Raw genomic sequence first — 12454 nt, 5'->3', positions numbered from 1 at the left:
TCAGGGACGGGACCAGCTATGGAAGACCATCCTGTGGTTCTTGTTCCCATTATCTTTTCCATGCAGAAAACACCGCCTTCTTAGGCACTACCTTGAGCTCTGCATGTTCTTGAACTTGCTTCATCCCAGTGTGATGCTCTGGACTCAGGGCTGCAAGCAATAAGGCATATCCACATTTGCCTCCTCCTTGCTCTGCACCAGTGGGAACTGTCTGCCCCATGCAAGGGAGGTAGAGAGGGTGCAAAGTGTGGTGGGTAGGAACAGCAGCAGCATTTCAGAGCTCCTCCATATACAAAGCACAAAAGCCAGGGGTAAATCACATTTCACACAATGCTCTGCCCCAATGTTGGCTTACTGCAGTTGGAGCTCCAGCAAGTCCCATCATCTGGAGGAACAATCCTGTTCACACTCCAGGAGGGGACAGGCCTGACCTGATGGGGACCTGCAAGGCCACATGGCCATGGCCCCTCACATGGTGCAGCAGTGGCAGGTCAGGGTTTTTCTCAGAGTCTCTAAGTTGCTTTGGCTCCACCTGCTTGACAAGGCACTGAATGATGCTGACTGGGGGCGGGGGGGGGTGGTGGTTTTTTCTTTAACTTGGTACCTGATGAAATCAGCATCTTGGAAAGACTCTTGCATCTCCTCAGGAATCACACCCCTCATTCCTGAGATCCCCAACCTTGTCTGCAGTCAAAGACATCCTCAGGAAATGAGTCATGAGCCAGATTTATACAAGTTTGCAGCCTTAGGGCAAGCAAGAGGCTTGCCTCTCATCAGTCTTTATACAAGCAAGCTGAAAATGAAAACAAGTTTGTTCCAGGAAAGCAACAGGAGTGAGTTCTTGATCACAGAAATTGGAAACAAAAGAACGTAAAAATAAAAGGATACAATTTGTAACTTAGCAGATCACAGCATTTTGGCTCCAGCTGTCCCTGTAGGGAAGATATCTCATCTTTAGACATCTGGACCAATTCAATGGACATCTTGTCACCAAAGTGTAGCCTTTGGAATGGCCCAGGCTGTAGGGTCCCAAGTGCTCTGTACATGTCTGCAAGTTATCAGACTGTAAAACTTCACAGCAGAGCCTGTTCTTCATGTCTGCCCCCTCCCTGTGAAAGAGTTTTATTGGGACACCCCACCTTGTTCCTTGTTCCTCTTTCCCAGTTAATTTTACTGACATTAATTGCATTGCTTTCAGAGTTTGAAGAGAGGGTATGTGGGCCAATGTTTGTGCATGTTTACATGTCTCTTGCCTTTGAAATGCATTGACCTTATGTCCCCACAGATATAGTGATTGTTCTCACTTCTTTCCCAGACTTTGCCAGCCCCTCAGCAGTTCGTCAGGTTGCCATTATGACTGTGACATGTCTGAACACAGATGATACAGTTAATGCCACATTTCTGACCTCCAGCTGCTCACATCATGCTGCAGATTTTCTGCAGAGATCTTGCACGGGGGCTGTAAGAGCTACCACAGGTGCATGAGGCTTGTGGCCATGCTGCGATGCTGGTCTGTGTGTGGGCATTGACCCCAGCACACTCAGTCAGGGCAGCATTGCCAAGCTTGAGCTTGGCATCAACCTGACATCATCCTGCGGCATTTTTCCAGAGCTTCTGTGGCTCAGGAGACAGATTTGTCTTTCCTGTCAAGCAGAAATAGCTGAAGCTTCCCTGAGCAGAGCTAAAGTCCCTTGATGCCACCAGTACCTTCATCCTGATGTGTCCTCAACACAGTTTCAGTGACTGAGGCTGCTCTGCTGGTACATATTGGGCTGCATCTGGTTACCCTCTCTCTGGAGGATCCAGAAATAAATCCTGGGGCTGCATTCTCCTTCCATCACCATCTAGCTAAGGCACCACCCTGTCAAGCCCAGTGGATTGACACAGAGTCTAGGGAAAAGTGACTGACACCATAGCTCTTTCTCCATACTGGGTGATAGTCTCCAGAGCCAAGCCCAAAACTTTTGCTTGCTTTTTCCTCCCTTCTCCTCCCCTCCATGGAAAACTGGTGGAGAGGGGGTTGGCAAAAAAAATAAATAATTGAAATGCTTTAGCAGCAACTTATTGGCAGAAAGATGGAAACTGTGTTTGGAAAGTTGGCGGAGAGGCCACATACACAACTTTTTACCCTGGGGCAAATTCCCTCAAACAGCCACAAATCCAGCCTTTGCTGGTGAGGGAAAAAGCTGATTTTAAGCATTACTCCTTACCCAGACCATTTCAGTTTTAATAAATTCACATTAATCTGTGCCAGCATAGGTTTTCCTCTGACTACCAAGTCACCCTACCTTGGATGCTGACATGCCACTGGGCTATGAAGCAGTGGGAACAGGAGTTTCCTGGGAATTGCTTTCAAGTGGCAGCACTTGAAAGAATTCGGAACAAAGATTTTCACAGTCTGTAATGTCCTGTACCAAATCCCTGCCTGTGCCACAACCCCTTCCCTAACCCTGGGGAGGAGCCAGGAAAGGCTGAATGGAGAGCAGGTGATGGGCAGTTGGGTTTGCTGTGCCAGCAAGGAGGCAAGGCAGCTGGCTGGCTGCTCTGCTGGCCAAAACCTCCCCAGGCTCTGAAAGCACATCTGCAGCTTTTGTGAGTTCCCCCATCCACAACAGCAGGATGGGAGCTCTGGCACAAATACCTCTCTGCTTTGCCCACAGAAAAGCAAGGCTGTGCATCCAGAATTTGGCATGGATGCATTTCACAGCTGACTTGGGGCTGGGGAGAAAAAGCCCACCCCAGTTGTAGAAGCAGCTCCATCAGTCTGCAGCTTGTGCTGGATGAAGCTGGGCTGGGGCTGGATAAGTAGGTAAACCACTGAGCAATCCTTGCCTTGCCTTGCACAAAGATGCTCAGAGCAAGGGTCAGGTGTGTGCAGAGTGGAGATCCCCCTCACCTGGGGTTACTGCTCTCTGCAGCTGTGCAAAATGGAAGTCATGTAATCCCCCTATCCAGCAATATCTGCTTTCCAAGGGAGGGGTCAGGGGCACTCACTTTTGATCTCATAATATTTCTGTGCTGGTCCTTCCCCTGCAGAGAACTGTCATACAACCAAATTGAAGATCTGCCCAGTTTCCACCGGTGTCAGCAACTGGAGGAGCTGTGAGTAAAGAGATGCCCTTACTTGCGCTATGCTCTGGGGAAAAGGGGCTGATTTGGGGATAGAGGCAGCTCCCAAACACAAAAGTCAACCTTCACCAAGCACTGGGAAAGCTGAGCTTTATAACTCACTATTTGGACTGTAAGTGGACCAGAGCACCACACTTTGCCCCTGTGCAAATACAGAATAAAAATACATCCCCTGTGCATAGGAGCTTAATTCTCTCGGGTCTTTTCGGAGGTCCCAGCCACAGCAAACATAAGTAGGATGTGACAGCACTGAATTTTACTTCACTAATTCAAGTCCCAATATGAGCTAATCTAGAATGGGGTTTATCTCTACTATAAAAACCTTCTGCTTCAAGGAGTGGTCTCATCCCCTGGGCACAAAGCAGCTCTTTTCCACACTGCTCAGGGCTAGCCACTCTGTGGAGAAGATTGATGCTTTCCTCATTTAGTACTTTTATTGGGTCTTCTCTGGACCCTGGGAGGCACCTCTGTTGCTCTGAAACAGAGTTATTCACGTTCAGTTCAAGGTGTCTGGAGATCTGGCCCTACATTTCAAATCTAACAGAAGTTCTTGGCCTTTTTGAGAAAAAAAAAAAATAAAATAGACTCCATGATTTTTTATAGAATTCTGAAACCTGGAAGAGTAGATGTGTGGGAGCAGCATCCCCACAAAAATACACTGGAGAGGTTGTCCCTGCTCTCTGCAGCACCCCAGCCTGGATGGCCAGACCATTTCATTGATCCTTAGCAAAACCACACATCGGGACACTGAAATCACATGAAAATGAGAGTTACATAGCCTGTGCTGCCTCTTCAGGAGCTCTGAGGACAAAGTTAGAGCTGGATGTATTTTAGCTAAAGTGCCACCAGGAAAATGTTTAAAAAAATAGAAAATACATCAAAAAATGGACAAACTTTCAGAACTCCAAAACTGTAGTTTCACTCATTGTGCCTAAATTGCTTCTTACAATATTTTATAATATGCCAAATTCAGACTTATTATTAACATCAAAGTGCAGTAAATCCCTCTTTCAGACTACTTAAGTCAGACAGACTGTGTCTTATATTAACATTTTCTTACAAAATGAGTATTTGGTCCCTTAAGCCCAAAGTTATCATCCTGTAAGCCCCACCCCCACCAGGCATCAGCCTTCCTGCTGGGAAATACGTTGGAAACAAGTCTGGTGGTGCATGGTGGTGCAGCCTGGCATGCAAACAACTTATGTGTGCCAGTTGCTCTGCTGTAACTGCCAATGTGCAGGTTTTTACCTGCAACACACAGGTGGTCCTCACAGCTAAACATCCTTGACTTATATTTCACTAGCTTGCTCCAATATCCCTTCTTCCCAAGCTCCAGCTTTCCCACTCAGTGCTCTTCTACCTGAGACCCCCAAATTTGTGCACAGAGCTTCCCATGGCCCTCCCTTGAAATCTTAACTAGATGTACAAGGAATGCCTTCTTGGCTACATGGAGTGTTGAGAAACCAGTAGTAGAGCAGATATGAGAGCCTCAAGCCCCTGCCTCTGAAACAGGAATGTGGGGCCAAATACCAGCGGAGATATTACAGCCATCAGGTGCAGGTCCTTGTGTGAGATGAGTCAAGATCATTTCTGAGTCTGAAAGCAGGTTAGCTACACAACAAACACCCAAGGGAGCTGTTGTAAGTAGAGCACTAGTCTGTGGCTGTCTCCCCTTTGTCGTGGTTTAACCCCAGCCAGCAACTAAGCACCACGCAGCCGCTCACTCACTCCCCCCCCATCCAGTGGGATGGGGGAGAAAATCAGGAAAAGAAGTAAAACTCCTGGGTTGAGATAAGAACGGTTTAATAGAACAGAAAAGAAGAAACTAATAATGATAATGATAACACTAATAAAATGACAACAGTAGTAATAAAAGGATTGGAATGTACAAATGATGCGCAGGGCAATTGCTCACCACCCGCCGACCGACACCCAGCCAGTCCCTGAGCGGCGATTCCCTGCCCCCCACTTCCCAGTTCCTAAACTAGATGGGACGTCCCATGGTATGGAATACACTGTTGGCCAGTTTGGGTCAGGTGCCCTGGCTGGGCATGAGAAGCTGAAAAATCCTTGACTATAGTCTAAACACTACGGAGCAACAACTGAAAACATCAGTGTTATCAACATTCTTCACATACTGAACTCAAAACACAGCACTGTACCAGCTACTAGGAAGACAGTTAACTCTATCCCAGCTGAAACCAGGACACCCTTGCAGAAGGTCACACATGGGGAGACCACATCTGCAGGTCTGGGAATTCATGATGGGCATTTTGCAGAAATTTTAAAAAATATTCACCCTTGTTCCACACTAGGGAAAAGAAAACTGAAAAACTTAATGTTTCCCACAAAGTGGATGCTTGGATCAAGATGTCTCTCGAGAGATGTAGGGGTTGTATAGGTCAGTCGGCAAACACCATGTGAGCCCTTACCCTGCCCCCTCCCCTGCTCTGGGGAGTGCAGGAGGCTGCTGGAAGGGAGATGTGCAGGGGCTGAGGCACTTCATGAAATTACATGTGCAGGATGTGGACAGTGGGTTCAGCAAGGCATCAGGATTTTTCTTCATAAAAACCTGAGATGCCTTCAGCCCTCAAACCCCCTTCATCATCACCAAGGCAAAAGGCAGCACCATGTAGTCCTTCCCAAAGGGTCACTCAGAGCTGTTTGCTGACTCACTGGCTCCGAGATCTCCTCTTTTGCTCTGGACGAAGCAGTCTGAAGGCTTAGGGTGGAGCAGAGTGGGAAACCAGCATGGCTTTGGAGATAATGAGGCACCTTTAACCACTGCACATCAATGGCACTTTACTGTGCCATGATGGCATCAAAAGGAGAGGCTGGCTGAGCGCTGGAACAGCCCATAGGAGAGAATGGCTTTGAGCTGTTCTGTTGCTCATCCTGTTTACCCCTTGAAGTTAGAGTAGGCCTCCCAAGCGCAAATGACAACTTCCACTGTGACAGTTTGCATCTGCTGCCATGGGACAAAGATCCCTACAAAGTACGAATGCTGCCTTCAGGTATTTTCTCAAACCAGTTTCTGTTTTGTCAGTGGTCTCCAGCACAACAGGATCCATGAAATCAGAGCAGACACCTTTATGCAGCTGATGGCCCTGCGCTCCATGTAAGTATTGTCTGGCAGGGGGAACAACTGGGCTTTTTGCTGGGGGAAGGGGAACTGTGAGCACCCAGCCAGGCCAGTGTGGAGTTTCCCAACCCCACCCCCTCTGCCTCTGCTGGGAGGCTTTACCATCTAGTCCCTCTTCCACTTCCCCTTACAAAAGAACAGGGCACAAACCTTCCCTCTGGCTTCCTTTCTGCATGTAGACAACCACTGTAAACAAACTTATTACCTGCCAGCCTTCCTGCCCACATATGCGGACACTCCACACCACACTCTCTAACCACATGCTGCAACTTGTGCGTTGCACAGCACGCATTACTGAGACCTGCCTCCTAAATGCCCATGCAGACACGGACTCATGGCAAGGATTTACCATGGTGTGCATGAGCTCTAGCACCCCTTTCCATACACATGCTAATCCTTGCCTATGCACTCCTGGAACACCCGGCAGAACATCCCATTTGATTTGGGACTGTCTCCCCACAACTCAAAAGCATATGTTGGATGTATTAAGTGCACACAAGCATGCACATATCATACATGCATAGTGACCGTGCAGTAGACAGCCCACTTAAGTGCTTGGTACCTTTGAGAAGCTAGTAAGGCTCCGCAGGGCATGATTCTCCCTGTGACACTTAGGAAGAGCCCTTTAAGTGCTGATGGTCTTTATCTGAGGTTGTTTTAGGAAGTGAACTGAATCGCATAAAAGCTTTTTCCTATGGTGCAGCAATTTGAGTGTCATTTAATAGGCCAGCATTCCTAGAGATCCCATGAGTGTCACGTACACGATGTTTATAACTGCACAGGAACACTCACATATTACATGTAACACTACAGACAAGCATGCAAATATGAGCATGCTACTGCCACACTATAGTCACACAAACATACCGCTGAGCGTGTAAGCTCTATCATTTGCCTTTGGGTATGTTCTGGGTCCCTGTGGGAAGGATTCATCTCACACAACTTCAGCCTTTTGCAGTGTGATGCACATATCTGGGCACTTGGCTCCCTTCAGAGCTGGAGAGATGAACATATATGTAGGAGATTGCTTGTGTAGTCAGCCTTAGGAGAAGAAAAGCTTCCTAATATGCTGGTTCCTCTCTGCTGATAACAGAGGGAGTTGAGCCCTCTAGCTCAGATGGAAGCAGAGCTTATGGAGGAACCTCAATGAATCCAAGCGAACTTTACATGACAGGAGACACTCTAAGATGACCTTGGTTCACTTTCCACACAGCCCCTGACCCTATCTGCCCTTGCCTGGGCACCCAGCACTGTGACCACATCAGGGATGCTCTGGCACTAAGGCATAACCTGTCTACTGCTCTGAGGTTTAGTATGTTAGCATAAAATCCCCAAATTTACAGAAATGAACCCAGAAAGGATCCTTTCCCATTGGTCTCAGTGGAGGAGCTCCTGCAAGGCAAACTCTTGTGCTCTCTGTTAGAAACCACCCATATATAGACCCAAACATATTTATCTCCAGGGAGCTGCAATGAGACAGAACTTGCTGCTGACCAAGGGGCTACATATCCCACATTTTCTTGCATCCAACCCCTTGACCAGGCCGGTGTCAGAAGCTTCACTGCCCTGCTCTGCACCCCTCTTACTGGCATGTCCTTGCCTTGCAGAGACCTGAGCTGGAATTACATCCAGTTTATCCACCCTGAAGCCTTTGTGACCCTGCACTCTCTCACCAAGCTGTAAGTTGCAGTGATATTTCTTTCAGAGTGGGCCATGGAGACCAGGTATCTGAGGACCTCAGACTGACTCACCAAGCTACCAGGACACCTGGCATTTAGATATCAGAAGGCTGCAGTGCTGAGGTGCATGTCTCAGCACTAACATGGGCAGACCAAATCCCAAGGCTTCCTATCAATATTAAAGGGATGATGAAAGCACAGAAGAGGCCATTTTCAAGATGCTCTCACCCTGAACACTTAAACCTCTACTTTCTGATGCTTTCATAAGTGCCTTAGTTGCCTTTATGAAAGCATGAAAGATGCTTTCTGAAAGATCAGCATGATAGACCATTTCAGCAAGAGTCATTGCAGATCATCTTTGCTGGTTCTGGAGGGGCCCCAGTCCTCAGCCCCCTCACTAAGACTCTTGGGTATTTTATGGGCTGGGAGTTGCAGTCATACCTGACCTATTATGGGGGAAGTGGTGGGGGAAGAGATGCATGGGGCAGATATGTGCACAGGGAGGTAGATACTACCCAGAAATTTCAGCGTGGGCATTAACACTCGCCCCTCATTTTCCCCAGGGATTGCAGCATCAATCCATTTATCTCCAGAGGATCTTGGTCCCCATGCAGCACCCAGCCCCATTTCAGCATCATGTTTGAGGGAGCAATCAAGGCAGGCAGCCTCTGCTTGGCTGAGATAGCACTAGCAGCAAAACACTGACCGCAGTCTCCCTCTCTGCTTTCCCTTCATCAGGGACTTGACTGATAACCGGCTGGTCACGCTGCCTCTGGATGGTTTGGGTGGACTGACTTATCTGAAGCTCCAAGGCAACCCAGCTCTCTCTGAGCCCTTCACCAAGGAGAGCTTCCCCAAAATGAGGTACTGGTGGTGGTGGCTCTTTCACTTCTGGCACTCAGCACAGCCTGTATTTGCTTACAGCAATCAGCCTTCTGCTTTCCTTGTTTATCTCACGCTTTCCTCCATCCTTTTAGGCCAATAGGTTGAGGAAGCTTCATCTGCTGCTAACGTGCCTCATCTTTTAAAGTCTTCCACAGGAGAGTGGTGATGCATTCCTGGGCCTGCCACCCCCACCCCAAACACACACACAAGTGGAAAGCACAGAGTGGGCCCAGCTCAGGGCTCCTCTCAATGGAAAACATTCCCAGAAGCCAGTCCTAGCTAATGACATCCAGCTTTCCTTCAGTAAACTCTGTTTGTGTGGCCGTGTCTTGTCTGCTATGGATTAATGAGGAGCCTGAAGGGGTCAAACTGAGCAAGATGAGGCTGCAAAAGGCTTGGAGCACAGTATCACACTGCAGGCTCTGGCTGTCCTGACCCTCCCTTGGTGGTGGGTCTCCAGCATGGCACCTGCCCTCAGGTTGAGGGGCCCATGGCCCAGATGACTCAAATTCCCCTGAGGTGAAGCCATCTTTTGCTTGGGTTTCCCAGCTAGTTCCCTTGGAGCCAAGGATGCATGAGCTGATGCTCCCACTCATCCAGTACAGGTTCCCAAATGCTGGAGCTTCTCAAATTTAGACACCTGCAACTGTGCTGGAGTCACAGGCCCCTGCACCACCATTGGGCTTAATAGCTCAGGTCTGATGAAAAGTGCGGAGCTCTCACTTCGATCTGCCTCAGCAATGGTGCCTACAGGGCTTTCCCTTCTGACTTTTTTCACTCATCATGGCTGGGATCTGTTGCATGACTGGTTTCCAAATGGTAGGGGATCCCAGAAGCTTCTGGAGGGCTTTCCACACCCAAGATGGCAGTCCCTTGTGCAGAGTGGGTCAAGTTCAGCACTTCCAGGGGTGTGTCTCCTCTAAACTAATTCCATTGACATCTGTGGAGCTGGTTTGGATTTGTACCAGAGAGACTGAGTCTGCAGGAGTGGTTCATTGAACCACGCCAGGCAATGGACCCATTAACATTTCCTAAATTTGGGGGTACTGCCATTAAGTAGTCTTATTTTGGGGGCATATTTCTGGAGGCATCATCTAAGAACAGTTCTTAGCCATCCTAGGAGGACCTGTACCTCCCTACCACCTTTCAATAAGAGGATTTAATTTGGAGCTTATAACAGGAAGCAAGCTTGTATACAGAGTTTCCATAGCCTCCCGGGGCTCAGCCAGAAATGTTTGGGAACTTAAAACAAAAGCATATTTTTAGAATATAGAGTTTCATTGTATTTACTGATCTTGTCAGAAGACCTTAATTGTCTGGAAAACCTGAGGTTCCTTTGCCCTCATCAGCAGTCTTCCTGACTTCGAGCAAAGAAACAGGAGTTTGCTGTCTTTGAAGAAAACGCAGTTGCTGACTGATAGCCTGGTATTTCATCTAGATGATGTTCAGCTGCTGTTTAATTAACCTCATAATATATGCTATAATTAACAACTAACAATTCTACTTTCAAGTAGAAATCAGACATACTAAAATAACTTGCTACACTTGAGAGACCTGAGATTTTCCTGCCTGAGCTGGCAGGGTTGAGCCACACTCATGGAACTGAAGTTTGGAGGTGCCTCTCTGACCTTCAGAAACTAGCAAGGGGGACCTTGCACTTGCTCAAGCTCTCAGGAAGTTACTCACCTTGAACAAAAGAATGGATGCCCAGCAAAAAATGTCCTTGGGGTAAAAAAAAGAAGACTCCACATGCACGTGGCATATTGCTAGAGGGCATGGGAAAGAGAAGCTAATTCAGTCTAGAGAGAACTGCAGAAAGTTTTTAGGAATTATCCAGGAACTTTGGTGCAGTTTCCAAACCTGCTGTTTGACAACATTCTATTGACAGACAATGTCTTAAGTGCCAGAAGTGGGGCAGTGCAGAGACATCATGGGGTGACTTGGGTCCACACTCTGTCCTACGTGGAGTCCTTCACCAGAGCAAAGTCCTGTTCCAACATAACCATCACCTGACAGACTGGCTTTTGTTACATATCGAAATTAAGCAAAAAGTGCAAAGCAATGGAGAGTCAGGTCATGAAAGCAATGCACCTCAAAGTTCTGCTTTCCCCCTTTGCAGAGTCCTCGAGGTACCTTATGCCTACCAGTGCTGTGCCTATGGAAGCTGCAGCAGCTTCTTCAAGATGTCCAACCAATGGCAGGCAGAAGACATGAGCCCTGAGGAGGACGATCCCCACAAGAGGACCATGGAATTGTTTCCAGGTCATGCTGATAATCACTGTAAGTAAACTGGGCTGAATGGTGATCAATCCATGGGCAGGGCCATGCTGCGAGCTAGTATGCGGTCCTACTGCTAGCCATGGAGTTACCCCTGCCTCAGGGAAGGCAGACTGATCCTTCTCCAGCTCTAGTGGCCAGTTGTTGTGAATGGGCTTCAGTTAGTGTCACTGCATTGGAGAGAGCTGATCTGGCACATCCAAACCTTCACAATCTAACAGAAAGATCTGGCAGTCCTCAACAGCATGGACACGTTTGCTAATTTGGCCTTGCTGACTATAGAGGGAGGCTACCCAAGTTGGCTACTGAAAGGTGGCTTGGTCATTAGACTTCTGGGCAGTTCGGAGCCTTTGGCAGGACCCTAGGATTAATCTGAATAAGAGAAGGAACTCAAAGAACTGGAATGTGCAGCTGGCTGGAGACAGAGACCTATGTCTGTGCTACTTTTGTGCACATACCCTGATGCTACAGCAAAGGTCAGGGTTAGGTATGAACAAAAGGACACGTTTGGGAAATATGATGAGCTCAGCACAGGGGCTAGCCTATGCAGGGCAGAAATGGCTCCACAGTTAGAGATAAGCAGCGCTTTCTGTTCAAGAGTCAATTTATTCTGTGCTCTAAGTCACTTCTGCAAAGACCTCCATGAAATCTATTGCACGAGGCCAGCAGAGGAGTGTGCAAAGCACACCACCTGCACCCACAGACTCACAGCACAACAGCAGCTCCAAGAGGAAAGCTGGTGTGATCCCTTTGCAAGAGAATCTCAGAATAATGTGAAGAAAAGCATGAGCCCCTTTGCTTCCTCTGTAACTGCTGGAGAGTGGAAATAGCATTTCAGGACACAGCTTGGATACTGCCTTTGTTTATATGTTTGCCCTGTAGGCAAAACCACATCATGCTGTGTGCCTGTAGGAGATGGGGAGAGGGCTTGAGTCCCTGGGGAGTGCTTGACTCACCTGCTCCCAGGAGGACCGTGCACCCAGCCATAACCAGGGGCTCTGCAGGATCTCCTCCTGCATCCTAAGCAGGCAGGACTAGATCTGGAGACAGATATTGACCCAGAGCAGTTGGGTTCTCTGTGTTACAGCAGTGATGGGAGGCAGGATGACCCAGACACTTTATGACACAGCCAGCGAGTGAGTCACAAGCCCTGCATCCCTGCTCCTGCCATCTGCCCTGCCCTGATCCTTCACAGACTAAGAATAAGCTTTAGCAATGTATAAAGTCCAGCCAGAGGCTAACAAGTGTGATTCCTACCAGCATGATGTGGCTCCTGGAAGCATGGTAGACTTGGTGGTTACACTGGGCAGACAGTACAAAGGAGCCATATGTTACGGTCATT

At 48.1% G+C, this 12454-nt stretch overlaps 1 protein-coding gene across 1 annotated transcript in view; it reads left to right on the top strand.

The window, feature by feature from the left end:
* The window catches only part of LGR6 (leucine rich repeat containing G protein-coupled receptor 6), a 150541-nt gene that overhangs the window by 129405 nt on the left and 8682 nt on the right, over positions 1-12454 (top strand). Inside the window, exons 12-16 of the mRNA XM_069771827.1 lie at positions 3037-3102; positions 6176-6247; positions 7879-7950; positions 8689-8814; positions 10955-11115. Coding sequence (XP_069627928.1) covers positions 3037-3102; positions 6176-6247; positions 7879-7950; positions 8689-8814; positions 10955-11115 — 497 coding nt within the window. The remainder of the gene's footprint in view (positions 1-3036; positions 3103-6175; positions 6248-7878; positions 7951-8688; positions 8815-10954; positions 11116-12454) is intronic.

Source organism: Haliaeetus albicilla, chromosome 26 (genome assembly GCF_947461875.1).
Source record: "Haliaeetus albicilla chromosome 26, bHalAlb1.1, whole genome shotgun sequence".
Lineage (NCBI taxonomy): Eukaryota > Metazoa > Chordata > Aves > Accipitriformes > Accipitridae > Haliaeetus > Haliaeetus albicilla.
Note: the sequence above shows the minus strand (reverse complement) of the source record. Positions and strands in the feature narration are given on the sequence as shown.